The sequence below is a fragment of the Colletotrichum truncatum genome (assembly GCF_014235925.2).
Source record: "Colletotrichum truncatum strain CMES1059 chromosome Unknown Contig_0004, whole genome shotgun sequence".
Taxonomy (NCBI): domain Eukaryota; kingdom Fungi; phylum Ascomycota; class Sordariomycetes; order Glomerellales; family Glomerellaceae; genus Colletotrichum; species Colletotrichum truncatum.
Window position 1 is genome coordinate 2,238,899 of NW_027222401.1, and position 15,118 is coordinate 2,254,016.

At 53.8% G+C, this 15,118-nt stretch overlaps 2 protein-coding genes across 2 annotated transcripts; one reads left to right on the plus strand and one right to left on the minus strand.

Annotated features, from left to right (window-relative positions):
• Nucleotides 1-761: 761 nt before the first annotated feature.
• CTRU02_207392 (ph signal transduction protein) lies at nucleotides 762-2,499 on the minus strand (the record flags this gene model as incomplete). Its single annotated transcript, XM_036719221.2, has 2 exons — nucleotides 762-2,233; nucleotides 2,310-2,499. 2 exons carry the CDS (start codon nucleotides 2,497-2,499, stop codon nucleotides 762-764), a joined length of 1,662 nt encoding a protein of 553 aa, XP_036588928.2.
• A 6,370-nt stretch (nucleotides 2,500-8,869) lies between these two features.
• On the plus strand, nucleotides 8,870-10,912 carry CTRU02_207393 (ABC1 family protein; the record flags this gene model as incomplete). Its single annotated transcript, XM_036719220.1, has 1 exon — nucleotides 8,870-10,912. One exon carries the CDS (start codon nucleotides 8,870-8,872, stop codon nucleotides 10,910-10,912), a length of 2,043 nt encoding a protein of 680 aa, XP_036588927.1.
• Between the last annotated feature and the right edge of the window lie 4,206 nt (nucleotides 10,913-15,118).

Below are 15,118 nucleotides of genomic sequence, written 5' to 3' on the forward strand. Positions count from 1 at the left end.
GGGGGGGGGGGGTATCGGCTGGAGGAACATGAATGCATGAACATCATGAGCCTATGCTGAGACTCGACAAAATGAGGACTCGTGATGGTGAAGGAAGGTAACGAAAAGAAAAATGCCAGGCATTCCCCTGAACGGTGTATGTACGTGGCGAGATGACTCGACTGATGTGAGAACAGAACCGATTATGGTCGAGTGAAGAAGAGGTGGGTGAATGGAGAATGTGTAATTAGAATCCGGCCGGGTATGCGCTGCCCGGAATCATGGCGTTCCCACCCGCTCGTTTTGGTGGGCCGAGGCGTTTAGAAGGTAGTTCGAAGTCGGGGTTGTTGTTCAACAGCATGTCTTGCCGTTGCTGTTGTGGCGGCCGCCGAGGCGGACCCTGACCGTATCCAGGCATCGGGGGGGCGGGGTTCCACCTAGGATTTACTCCTCTTTGGGATATGGATGTGAAGTTTGAGTGATCAGACTCCGCGCCAGGACTACGTGCGCCGGGACCGTCATGAGCATCTTCATACATATTGGGCGCGGGTGGATATACCTGAAGAGCAGGTGGAGGGCCTGCTCTGGACCCTGCTGGGCCTTGCGGTGCTGCTTCCGCGAAGCGGGGATCAACATCCTCATAGTAGTCGCCTGGTGAGCCTCGCGCAGGCGAGCTTCGTCCGGGCATCTCAACGCGCTGGAGCGGAGAGGCTCCTCGTGATGGGGCCTGGTTCTGGTTCCAGGCCGCGCGGGGTGGAACATATTGTCTAAGCAGTCCCAAGTCAGCATCCAACATATTTGTGAAAACTCAAAGAAACATACTCATCAGTGCTGTACCTGCTGCCCTCGCTCATGTAGGTGTCATGTCTCTGCGGGTTAGATCTGTTGCTATTTTGTTGCAGTCCAACCATGCCGGCAATATCAGCATCACTGTCTCTGAACTGACCGAAGCCTTGAGGCGGGTGAGCAGGGCTTCCCGTTGCCGCGTCCATCTCGACGGCTTGGCCCACCGGTGGAGGTGGCACGTCACCAGGGAGGGGCGGAGGGGATTCAGCCCTTGGCAGACTGTTCCTGTCTGGGTTATAGGCCTCGTACCCTTGCTGTGGGATGCTTGGGAGAGACGGGTTTGTGCTGTTGTTTGTACTGGAGTAACCTGGTGTCGAGTCCGAGCCGCGGCGTCCATAGGGACCGGCGGCAGGGGGGCCGTAGCCGTTTGCCGGGCTTGGTCTACGATCATAAGGTCCCGGAGGGCCATTCTGGTAGCCTGGCGGAGGTGGTCTTCCACCTCTCATACCAGCTGGGCCGTAACCGCCACGAGGAGGAGGTCCGTATCCGCCTCTGCCACCAGGTGGGGGGCCGTATCCTCCGCGACCTGGAGGACCGTAGCCGCCTCTTCCTGGGGACGGACCACCATAACCGTTGTTATATCCACCCCTACCGCCGTAAGGTCCTCCACGTCCCCTAGGTGCTCCAGGGGGCATTCCACCCCTGCCTCTCATACGTTCTTGCGAAGGTCCTCTCCTAGGACCATAACCATCAGGTCCAGGCATAGGGTTTCCGTACGGGTCGCGGTTGATAGGAGGAGCAGAGCCGGATCTCGAAGGGGGTGCGTTGTTATAGACACCCATTTCTCCCACACTCGGGTCCGTCGCAGTCATAGGGCCCTGGGAGGCATTCGTGGGGCTCCGCGCGGTCAGTGGAATACGCTCGTCGCTGACTTGGTCGTCCTTCTTCTGAGACTCGAAAGAGGCGAAAGTAGGCATTTTCTCGATGCCATTTCCACCGCTGACAACAGGAACGCTTGGTTGCGAGACAACAGAGGGATCGGTCTTGGTTTGGGCTTCACGGTTGTAGTAGTTCTCGCCACTCATTTCCGCGTTCTCGGCAATCCTCTTCTTTCGCGCCTTCCTGCTAACCAGCATGCGGCGCATTGCACAAGAGACTAAGGCACTCATTCCAACTAAAATTGTTGCAGCGAGGACGATGTAAGAGCCCCAAGCCATGTGAGGGACGAAGAGGAGGACATCGACGAGGAAGGCCAGAAGGCAGATGAGGAAGTCGACGAAAGAGAAGATGAAGACGACAAGGAGGTACCTGGCCGAGTGAGAAGGCGAGTGAAGGTGAGCAACAGCGGCCAATATGAACATGACCAGGGTCGTGAGAGCGGCGATGGGATGCACGATTAGAATAGCGGAAAGGGTGTTTCGGGCCGAGTCCGGTAGGTCAAAGGCGCCGGATTTTTGGAATAGCCCAGCTATAAGTAATGTTAGTGACGACGCCAATATAAAATAGTGACAGGAGGCTAATCAAGACAGTGGTGGCAGACTCACAAGTGTCATATCCAATCTCGATGCCAGTGCAGGACTTGTCTGCCTTGCAAACCCCAAAAACTCCAAAAGTGACGCCCTGAAAGCTGCCCAGCGGGATGGCCTTGATAATAGGGGTTGACAGAGTAGAGAGCAGCAGGAGGGCGAAGGCTGCCAGGAGCAGCAGCGACATCGGGGTCGCCGGCCGCAACATGATGGCGGTTTGTGGTCGAAGAAACCTGCTTCCAAAAGACTAAACGGAAGGCCGGCGTCGTCAAGACGCGGCGAAAGGGTGTAAGTGTGCCCGTCGATGTGCTGGGCGTTGTTGATGAGGTTCGGTAGGCTTAGTATAAGATTGAAAGGTCGTGCGACATGGCCCAGTCAGTAATACAGGTAAAGGATGCTGTAGGAGGTCGCGACATGAACGAGAGTGACGAAAGTATAGACGGACGCGTGAACGGTTAATGGAATCGAATTCGTTTCCGGAGCGGCTTAGTGTCCTTCCTGTTTGCTCTGTTCCCGTCTCTTTGTTACCGAAGCTCTCAGTCTCTCAGTCTCTCTCTCTCTCTCTCTCTCTCAATCAATCAATGGAATGTCCTGACTGGCGTCGTCGCGTTCCTGAAACAATGTCGCAAGTAGCCGGTGGTTGCGGATAGGCGGCTAAAACAGAATCGAATCGAACGGAATGATAAAAAACGAGGTGTCGGGTCTGTCGATGGCTGTTGAATGACGAGTGCATTCCACTTCGAGGGGCTCGGGAAGTGAATAGGGACTGATTGCCTCTTCCTGTTCGACCTGGGGAAAGAGGAAGAAGGAGAAGGGAAATGGAGGTAACGCACGATCTGGGGGAGAAAACGATGTGGGCGGGCGAGTGGGAGAGTGGACAAACTAGTGTGGAGGGGACAGGAAGCAGAGTGGGCCGGCGGCGTGGGTGCAGTGTGAGTGGGCAGTTTTGGATGACCAGGCAGGGGAGCCAAGGGGAACAGGGGGGTGTATACAGGCCTTGGGGAGGGAGTGAGAGTGGTGAAAGTGGGCATTCTCAGCGGGAAGCGTTGCGTTGCTAGTCGTGGCTGGGGGGGCCTTCCGGAGGAGACAGAAAAGACACACGGGCGGGAAGCAGGCTTTGGGTTCCCCTTTAGGGGTGTGTGTGACTGCTTCCAACGAACACACAAAAAAGCACAGGCAGCTCGTCCAAGCATCGAGGACTGCTGACTGGACTTGATTTTGACCGGGGAATGAATGAGTGCCTACCTACCTACCCAGTAGGCATTACAGAGTACGTACCTCTGACATAGTATAAAGTCCAACACCTCACAGGGTCCAGTCTGGACTATCCTGTCGCAGTACTGGACGATGATGATGCAAAAGGGTACGTACCGCTCTGGTTTGGTTAGAGATGGAGTGCACAGCCCACTAGCATCGGGCGTGCAGGCACAGACCCACACATATTTCACTGCAACTGTACGGAGTAGGTAGGCAGAATGGAATGTATCTAGTGTACTAGTAAGGATGTATGTGAGTATGTGTGGATGGATGAGTATTGGTGTTGCAACAGTACAAGGACAGGTCGGGGAGGATGAGATTGATATTTCTCCCAGCTGTGGTGCGACAGTGGATGTTGTGCCCACTGCCGACTAACCAGGTAGGTACACCACCATGAAGGTGACTTGTCTGGGCCAGTCTTAATTCAGTCAAACATGTCGCTCTTCTTCTTTTGTTTTACTATGGATTTTTCTTCCCTGTCGCCGACTTGCAGCATGTTCATCTGCTGGTAGAAACGAGAAGCCGATCCATTGGATTTTCGAGGTGAAGGACAGTGGTACCGGTAGATGATCCAGTGGTACGTACCCGCGGACTACTTTTAACCTACTGTTAGCGGCCTCTTTCTTGCTCTCCTCACCTTATTTTTTCCCTTTTCTGTGCCCAAGACGACCACCAAGACATCAGCCGCGCATGCATGGCTTTCCCCAAAAAGATGCCTCTTCCGCGCTCGGCTTAACAATGCCCTTGTTCTTCCGGGTCTCTTTTCCGGCCATTGTTGACCCCAGAACTCGCTGCAAGCCCGACAGACAGCAAAGCGTGTCTTCCCTCTTTCGCTCACTCCTGGCCAATGATACCAGGCTGCCATACGTCTGTACATTGTCGACCACCCCTGCCTGTCCCAGCAAGAGAGGCCGCAATTTTCCCGTCATTCATCCATATTCTACCCGCAGCATTGCCCGAAATGCATTACTACATACTACAGGAAACATAACTGACATACAAATGCATGCCATGAGCGGACAGGATGCAAAACCGTACAGATGCATCAAGGCCACGCAAACCGTTGGCCAAGTCGGAATCGGGTCCGTTGGCACGGCATCACAACGGCGGTAGCAGCAGCAGCAATACAGAGTAGTACAAGCATTGTGAAGATACACACCGACAATCCAATGTCAACCATGTCATCTGTAATCTCCCAGATAATGACCCAATATACATTCCCAACACACCAACAGAAGAAGGAGAGAGTAAAAAAAACAAGGCTCAATGAAACCTCGTCTAGTCAGGCACCTTCTGCTCTTCCGAATCCACCATCGCACTAATGTGCATTCGCTTATCCGCAATCGCGTGCTTCTCATAGCGGGTCCTTCTTATCTTTGGGTCCGGCACTGGATGACAAGCTGGATTTGCATCGCCAGCTAATTTACCTAGACTTCTAACATTTTGCTAATCCTTCGAAAATCAAAACTCTCTTGTTGGCACATAATCATATGCCCACACACCTGGATTCCACTTTGTCTCGATTTAGCAGGTGCTGATCCAAGGCCCGCGAACCTGTTGGTCTGGATCCAGTAAAGCTTAAGATGAGGAGTGGCATGCTTGATGGATGCGCCTGCAGACGACAGCCCCCATCTCACTCATCCCTCCTCCACGAACCCTTCCTCGCGCCCAAGGATCCTTGTAACACTCCACCAATCACGTCCTGAGTCGCTTCAGTTCAGCATGCAGTAACTCCTATTCCTCGAATTACAGATGGGGGGCACGTCTCGTCGCTACTCACCGTGCCAGAGCCCAGGGCTGCCATGATCGAATGCGGCCTGCTTCTGCGCCTTGATTCGATGCCAGGTGAGGCAGTCGATGGCTTGACACAAAAGGCATAACATTGGGTATTAACACCCCATGGTGGACCGGGGCAACAGAAACCCTCGCGACGACCAGATTCACAGGGGTCTTCGCGGCGCCGTTGTCGGCCATAACTCCACCGCAATAACTAACACCCACTCGGCGATTGATACATAGTAAATGGTATCCGTAAGTCCCAGGCATTTATTGTTGCGACTTGAGAACCGTGGGGCAGCTGCGTAGCAGATACAATCACGCTCTCTGGCTTTCTGGTACTCCAATGGCTGCGGTTGTTATGCTCGTTTTTCGGCCTTCTCCCCCGCCATCGCATGCTGTTTCTATCGCATTGCTTCTCTGACGTTCTTCGTCAATGAGGCGCAGGATATGCGGGTTACAGATGTTTGATGGAGGTGATGAGAGACATTGGGCCGTCGCGTCAGGGTGCATCCGTTTAGCTTCATCCCCAGTGTCATCCACTTGTCGGTATCAGCAGCTACAAGGCCTGGCCACGTCAAGGGCATGAGAAAGAGCCTACGACAACAGTGGTGGCGACCACAATTCATTGTGTCGAAACTTGGACGGCTCCGCTGACAAAGAAGTCCAGGCTCCATTGGTGTTAGTGCATTGTTGCACGCTAACATCATTACCCTGGACTATTTCTGGTTGTCCAAGCTTCGGCCGTGCTCTACAAAGGCAACAGGATGAAGGAGGACACCAGAAGCACGAAACTCGTCAGACACCTAGGGTTGATTTTGGGTCGCCTTCAGCGGTACCAGACTACCAGACGGGAAGACGGACGGGCGGACGCCTAGGGCCTCTCCCGTTTTTGCAAGGAGTCTCGCCTGGCCATTGACGGCTCTGCTATGTGTTCCCAGTGGTTATGGTTGTGACCATGTCTAGTTGTCCTGATGTGCAAATCTGAGGGAGCAGCCTCTTGCCTGCTTCCAGCTGACTACAATGCAGCACAAGCCGGCTTTCTGACGCTGGGCGCTTCGCTGTCTCAGATTCTGAGGCGACCACCAGGTTGTTTGCTCTGCGTCTCCCACAAGCTTTCATGCTCAAGCAGCGCAGGCAAGTTGACGAGCAGCTTCAATTTGTTGCCGAACGCCGTAGCCCCTGCCGCCCGGCATGTAGACCAGTATGATGTATTGTGATCGGGGCGAGAGTATTATGACGAACCCTCAAAGTTTGTCGAAATGGCTAGCGGGTCGACATCAAACCCACGGCTTATTTAAAAGTCCTTGTTCATTCCGGAGCCTGGCCCCTTGACCCGACCCGATATTCTCAATCCAATGGCTGGCTACACGGCACCAATGCTTGCCGTAAAGATGATCGACGTGCCGTTCTGGTGCACACATTCTGCGAGAGAAAAAGCGCAGCGCATATCAGCAGCCAAAGTACAGGGTCGATTTTCAAACACAAATTCTGTGGAGGGCGTTGTCAACCTGCGTGACTGTACGGAGTACTTAGGCCAATGCCTCTCTTTTCGCTCGTCTCCTGGTTGACGCCTGGTCCGTCCTCACCCCATGAGACTGGACAAAACGAGCCAAGTGAGCTATCTCATTGCCAAGAGCCACAGCTTCACCAAAATCAAAGGCGTTGCCAAGCGGCAAGTCCTTGACGATGTTTTACTCGGAGATTTGATTAAACCATCTTGACAAAACGAGGTAGACTTTTGTTCGAAGTCTAGCCGAGACGTGTCTTGGTCTCTCGGTCTGCTGAAACGGCGACAAAGAGTGCAGTAACTGAGATGCTACACCAATTGCTGGGCAGCCGGCCGCGTCCAACGAACTGACTCCCAGTTCCAAGCAGACTTGCCAGACGGCGTTTAACTTGCCCATTAAGCTTCCGCACTGAGGATCGACTTGCTAATAATGGAAGTACCTTCGGTCTCGATGGAAGTTTGATGATGATTACCTTTCGTCACCTGAGCCACGTGAACTTTGCAGATCCAGACGGTGTGCAAGGACACCAAGTTCGCTGTCCGCCAGTCGTTGCCCCTCGAAGTAGCCAAACTCTCGAAACCCTGAAAAAATACGTCACATGTATTGACAGACTTTTGTCATGGTTGCACGGGGAAGCCTTTTTTTTCCCAGAGGTCGCCGATGTCATTGATGGTGTACTGCCTCTGAGGGCAGGGCAACATACAACAAGCAAGCACCCTCCTCTGAGTGCATCAGACTCATCAGACGAAGGAAGGGCTACCTACACACTAGTGAGCCGTGAACGGGAACGGCCGCCACTTAACTGCGTCTCTATAGGGCAGCCTTCGTCAGGGCACACTGGTGGTTGGCGTTCTTTTGCAGCCACAACCACTGCAGTGTCAAGCTTTCAGGAAATCGGGCCACCACCTCAGTTTTGTTTCATTTACCCTCAGGTACAAGACGCCGTGGAGCCCCAATGCTTCAGAACTGGCACTTCAGACGATGTCTTACCAACCCTGCTGTCAGATGTCTGGCGTGCCCTGTCGCCAGCCCTGTATGCACGACCACCACTGCAATGCGGTGCGCATCAGGTTGGAACAGGTGGATACTAAGGGGCAAAATCGACCAGTACGCTCGATTGCCCAGGGCTTATAAAGCTTGGTGACGGCTAGACCGATAGGAGTCGAAACAGAAGAAACGGCTATCGAGGGCACCCGAGTCGTCCATGGTGTTCCTTTTTATGACTAAGTTCAATCAAGATATTTATTTGCTGCTACGAAGTCATAAGCTTTTACAATCATTTGCCAGCAGATCTCCCGGGGACTGGCGAGCTCGGACCGTCACGTCTTAGTTCCGGGCCATGTCGGACATATTGTCTTAGGGCGCGGGATTGCAATCAGACGTATGCAGGAACGGTGGTTAGACTGATTGCAAGACCAAATCTCATACGTTCTATGAATCGCGAGATTGTCAAAGAAGCACAGGTCTAAGCCAACGTGACCTGCTTGTTGACATTACGTACTACAGGTTACGCTATCAGCCTGAACCAGTCAGGTGCTTCGCTACTCTAAGCACTGCCTAACACGGCAAGCTATCTCGTGACATAAGCCTATGTACGCCTATGAAGCCCAACAAGGTTCCCGTATGTCAAAATATGGCCTCCAAGCAGTAGGCAATCGTTTTCAATGTCTGCTTTTCAAGATAATAACTCGGACTGCCAAATGAAATTCAGGACGGCCTGGCCCGAGGTGGGCACTGGCCAATCGGCCCCGACTACACGGGGTTTCCGGGGATAAGCGGATAGAACGGGCTTAATCAGCGCCTGATTCGCCGACGGGAAATTCCACAGGCTGTGTGTGGTCCTTCTATCGTCATTGATTGACCGACCTTTCTTTGTAGTGGCGGCCTGTCATAGATTCCGGTCGCCTGCGAACGACCACCAAGCTTGTTTTTTTTCCTTTTGCCCTCTCTTGTTCTTTCCTCACACGACCAAGCAAAGGGCATGGAAGTTGCAAACTTTCATCTCCTCTTTCGCCTCAATCACAGTCGCCTGTTATGTTGCGTCAAAGCATAGCTGGCCTCGCCGCAAGGCCAGCTTCGACAAGATGCTTATCTTCGACGGCGCGCAGCTTGCTTGATCCCTGCACCCGCTTCCCGAAGACGACGACAACGACGACATCGACGATAAAGACGATCCGCACATCAAGGCAAATACACACAGGAAGCCAATATCAGCCTCTCCGTCCCCCGTCCCCCGCCTCTCTCGGCGCCCCGAAACGTGCGCGCACATACCCTCGAGGCCGCAAATGGCTGCGGCGCCTAATCATCCTCTCGTCCCTCATCGGCACCGTTTACGTCTTCGACTCTCAGGTCTACGCCTCCGGACTGGGCCGCTCCCTCCGCACTTTCGGAACCGGCCTCCTTGTCGCGCTCGACTACAAACTGAACTTCCGCCCGGTGCCGTGGACCGGCGGCTCAGTGCAGGACCTGCACCACCGGAACGCTGAGCGGCTCTTCGACTTACTCCGACACAATGGCGGTTTATACCTGAAGATCGGCCAGGCCATCGCCATGCAAAGCGCCGTGCTGCCGCCGGAGTTCCAAAAGATGTTCTCGAGGATGTTCGATGACGCGCCGCAAGACGACTGGAAGGACGTCGAGGCGGTGATCCGCGAGGACTTTGGCGGGCGGTCGGTCGAGGAGGTGTTTGGTGTCAGCTTCCGCGGGGAAGAGGGCAAGGGCATAATGGAGCGCCGGGCGCGTGCCAGCGCCAGCGTCGCGCAGGTGCACTGGGCGCGGCTCCCCGACGGCCGTGAAGTGGCCATCAAGATTCAGAAGAGGGAGATTGCGAAGCAAATCTCCTGGGACCTGTGGGCGTTCAAGACCGTGTCGTGGATCTACAGCAAGTGGTTCGACCTGCCCCTGTACAGCCTCGTCCCCTTCATCACTGAGCGGCTGGAGCTCGAGACGGATTTCCTCAACGAGGCTAAGAACTCCGAGACCATGCGCGGGCTGATCGAGAGCGAGAAGGGCCTGCGGGGCCGCGTGTACGTTCCCAAGGTGTACTCGGAGCTGTCGACCAAGCGCGTCATGACGGCGGAGTGGATCGAGGGGATCCGGCTCTGGGACAAGCAGGGCATCAACGGGCGCTGGTACGGCGGCTACGGTAACGGGTCACCCGGCGTCAAGGGCGCGCAGCTGGACCCGCCTGACATGGCCGCCGTACGGAAGGAACTGCGCGAGCGGCCGTACGCGGAGCGTCTCAAGCCTGAGCGAAGCGAGTGGAAGGGCCGCCGCGGCCGGGGCGGACTCGGACTCTCGAGCAAGGAAGTCATGACGACCATGGTCGACCTCTTCTCCGCGCAGATCTTCAAGTGGGGAGTCGTGCACTGCGACCCTCACCCGGGCAACATCTTTATCCGGCGGCTGCCCAACGGGCGCGCGGAGCTGGTGCTGATCGACCACGGGCTGTACGTCTACATGTCGCCCGAGTTCCGGCACCAGTACGGGCAGTTCTGGAAGGCGCTCATGACGTTCGACAACAAGACGATCGAGAAGGTGACGAACCTGTGGGGCATCAAGGCGGCGGACCTGTTCGCCAGCGCGACGCTGTTGAGGCCGTACGAGGGCGGCGACGAGCGCACGCGGAATTCCATCATGAAGGAGCTCGAGGGCAAGACGCCGGCGGAGCGGCACTACGAGATGCAGCAGCGCATGAAGCAGGGCATCCGCGAGGTGCTCGCGGACGAGGACAAGTGGCCCAAGGAGCTCATCTTCATCGGGCGCAACATGAGGATCGTGCAGGGCAACAACCAGTACCTCGGCAGCCCCGTCAACCGCGTCAAGATGATGGGGGAGTGGGCGAGCAGGAGCCTGTACGAGGACCCGAACCTGCCGTGGGCCAAGAGGGCGGGCAACGCGTGGCGGCATCTGCTTTTCAAGGGCGTGCTGGCGCTGACGGATGTCGCGTTTTACTTTTTCAAGATCCGGCAGTGGTTGGGGTTCGGAGGGGGCATGGAGGACGAGATGGAGAAGAGGATGAAGGACATTGCGCAGGATTTCGGAGTAGAGTTGCAGCATGAGGTGTTTGAGGGCTAGACGGGGGCTGCATTATAGAATCCGGGCACGTGTTTGAGCATAGAAGGGCAGTAGGCCATAGATTCTGGCGAGACGGCGCGGTGTTGGACCGCGAGGCTCCGATGTGAAAGATACCACTCTTCTGTTTTTACTATCAAGTTTCTTATGAAGGGGGTTGCAGTGTGCGAATACGGGCAGGTGATGTCTTGATGAAACCGTCGTGTAACTTGGTGAGTTGTTTTTTTTTTTTTTTATCAACTACTACGTTTGCACAGATACGGCTGAGTGACCATCAATGTCGTCCAGAAAACATGAGAAACGCAAGGAGTATGGGTGGCAGTGTAAGCGTATGTTGTTTCTTGACTTGATGCGTAGATAGCTATAGACCTGTCACGGTAATGGGTCGTGGACCATTTGACTACATCCACGGTCGTGCCTCAGAAACTAAGCGGTTGTCGGAAAAGTGGGTTGACGATTAGCAACGGATAGCAGGGTTTATCTAGATAGGTACAAATTGTAAGACAGAGTCTGGTGTTACTTTAGGAGTGGCCAAGCTGGAACCAGTCAACGAGGCACGGCAGCTGTGATGGGCCTCAACGGGGTCAGCTTCACGGCGAAAAGATTGCAGAGGTGGTACGAGATGTTCTGAGGCCGTGTTCGATACATATCTCCAGAGTGTTTAGTATGACGCTAGATGGGAAGGCAGAGGCCGAAGTGGCTATGGGTGAGGTCTAAGGGTTGCGTGGCAGCCAGGGGTAACTTTGAGCAGCCAAGGTTGAAGCAGCAAGTCTAGTTGAATGGCATGTGAGAATGTATATGGTAAGGCTTCGTTTTATCATGACTGAACTCTTGGAGTTGTTGACTGGGAGAGATGGTTTAGCTTTGGACAACGAGGGTTGTTTACAGCGAATGTCATTCTGAACTACCCCAGAAGGTTGGAAATAGAGGATGGCTCGGGCTAGATTTCGGCTTTGGTGCTTGTGTAGTTATTGTTGACGCGTTGGCAGTTTGGAACAGAAATATTTGCTTCCTCCCCCCCCCCCCCCCCCCCCCCGGGTGATGAAACCAACTCAACCTCTGTGTACTAACTCGTGGTTGCGAGAGGGTATTACACACGACTAGAGATACTCATATATTTCAAGTGGCCTGTAAAAAGATCCCCTGCCTGGATACAATAGAGCCTCCATCCCAGTAGCCAAGTGGTAGTTGCGGTATTGCATTTTCTGCAAGTTAATTTCTGTCAGGCTATGCCCGTGAAGAGGATTTGTATACTAATCATCTTCTTCAGATTGTCTGCTTTAAAGAAGGATCTGCTAAATAACGTCCAACAAGCGCCGGGGGCAGATATTTGCTTAAGCCGGCTTCTGGATTTCAGACATGGTTGGCGTGGCCTTTCTACCGCCCGCTAAAGACAAGTCAAACGTCGACGCAGAACCCTTGTGAAACACCAAAGGCATTTGTGCTTGTTACTACCTGGGACAGCGGCCTGACAGAATTCTTTGGCTGCATCGGGTCTTTACACGCAGGCTTATTCCAAAGCTACATCAACTCTCAGCCTAGCGACGATTAAAGAAATAACAGGCTACTTCCTGTCCTTGACCAAGTATCTCATAAGGAAGATCTGAAGAATATACGCTTCAGTTTTGGGGTTTCCCCCAGTTAAAGGCCGTATGCAAGAAACCACTGCAACGAAAGATTGTGCATAACCTTTTACAGAAAAGACGACTGGTTATGCCGGATGTGTATTACTAAAGAAGACGAGATTATGGCTGGACAAGGGTATAATTTCATGGGAATTGAAATGGGACAGCGGCACAGCTGCAAGAGGACTTCATATCTGGGATTATTACCGTCCCGCAACGGGGACCAAGCTAAGGATTATGTACCGCGACGGCGGGCCACGTAGTAAGCTGCAAACGTCAAAGGGCAAGAGTGCCGAGCAGTGGTAGAAACAATGCTTGTGATGTGACCTCGGACGCCCACTCTCCCGTACCACCCATAGTACCCCTCCGTAACGGTGGCTGGGGCCGATGAATGCAAACTGCATACGACAAAGCTGAACTGATCAACGTTGTTTGAAAGGTCTTTTGTAAGGGTGCAGAGTCGAGGGAATAAAGGCCGCTTTGGTGGCCTTCAGTACTTACTTGGTCCGACTAAACCAAAGAGACATCGTTGGCTCTCGTAAAGCATAGGCAGATACAGCGGTTCACGAGGCGTACGTACTCTTCTTAAAGTTCCCTCCTGCTCGTCGCCGAAACTTCAAGTTTCACGTCTTCACAAACCCTCTCAGTAATTCCGCACATCCTCTCTGGCAGCAATGCTACTCGCACCAAACGAAACCAAACCAAACGACGCAGGAAATGGACTTGATTCAAGTGACAAGCAAAGCATTATACATCCCATCCAAGCAAGAGATGGTTTGGCATGCACAAGCCCTGCCAGACAGTCGTAACACATGATCAAAGGCAACAAAAAGAACATTGAGCATCTCGAACTGAGCAGTCTTGTTCGGCAATTACGTACGTTGTTTCGCTTCAACATGCCACGTCTGGCCTTATGCGCGTGTAAGTGAGAAACCATGCCAAGTAACAAGGGAGACACAACAAAGACGTGGACAGGACGTGCTATACAGCGCTGAGCAAACCTGACATTGATACTAAGCTTGTCGGGGACAATAGACAGCACACCGTCCAAAACCGGCGCGCTGGCACCAGCGACGATGTATGACTCGAAGGAGAGGCGAGCGGGAGAGGCAGGAGCCAACGGGCCGGACTGTGGGAGGAAGAGGTAAGGCAAGGCAAGGCAAGGGATAGGCGGCGCCGCCGGCCGAGCGAGGCGAGCAGGGTGTCTGGGCGCTGAACGCCTGGGGGCCGGAAGGGTGTTTCCGCGACATTGCGGCTCATGGGATATTCCTGGGTGACATGTTCAAGAGGAGGGCAGATGGGATTGCAGTGCAGGGTTAACGAGCGGTTTGGTTTAGAAACCTTGGGTTTGTTCGAGACTAGGCGGTACTGTGTGAGGAGAAGGTTAATGAAGGGAGGGGGCATCGCGCGCCTAACTGCATCGTACATGACACTCGCATCTGGACAAAATGTCTTGCATTGCATGAAGTCGAGTTAAGCTTGGGGAGGCTGGCGGTGAAAGGGAGGATCAGCGGATGAGTACACAGTGTGTTTGAGTGTATCCGGCTCTGCGGATTAAACTACGCGCGGGTGGGCTTCTTCTGGCCGTTGGACCGTCTTTTTCAGTTTTCTTACTGCGAGCGTTTGTCTCTGCGCCACTTGTGCAAGACAAACCATCACGTTCATGTTTCACCCACACACACACGCATGCTCCCGGGTGCGGCGTACTAGTCGTTGAGGGCAAACGGCAGAGAAGCTAAAATGCGAGTCGGAAATTGAGAGAAGAAGGCACACAAGGAAATTCCCGGGCCCCTGGAATTTTGGCCTTCCACAAGCTGAAGTTGTGCGCGGCTTGTTGCACGGTATCCGTACCAAAGGGTAAATTGGAGCGTGTCGATCGATCTCGGACAATTTAAGAGGAATTTCCTGGGATGAGATGGCATGAAGGACCGCGTGGTTAATGTGAAACAGCGCCCATTTCGGCGTCGGAGGGTTCCACAGTTCATGGGTTTAAGGAAGCGGGAGTCGAGGTGGGTAAGGAGCGAGATTATTTTTTACTTGGGGGCGGTTGACATTTCAAAGTTGACACGTTTGAATGAACATCGTCGGCCGTTATGAGTATGTGATGTTTGGTTCGCCAAGTGGTCGGTAAGAGACGGGACGTTGAAAGTTGCTAGCGGCAGTTGGAGGTTGCAATCGTCGTAAAATGAACATGGACGGGCGCTCAAAGAGGGGGGTTTGAAGTAACCGGTTTGTTGGTGGCATGACGACGATCATTCTTGGGTGGGTAGGATGGACCGAAGTGACGCTTGCGGGAGCAAAGACAATTCTATCCGTGCCACGGGTTCTGCAGCCTGGAATTTAACCTGCCACCCACAATATCTCCCCTTTCTTTTTCTTTTTTTCGCCAGGCTGCCAGGGTACCGAGTATTTTGGCAAGATGAGGTAATGGAGACACACGACTACAAAACCGTTGTGCATGTTTCTGGGTGGCTCGGTAAGGTTGACTGCCGTGGCCGGGCAGATAGTATTCGCGAATGCCAAGGCCGTTTCTGGCCAACCATTCGATCAATTGGAAGTCTGTCGATAAGTCAATCATCAGGTG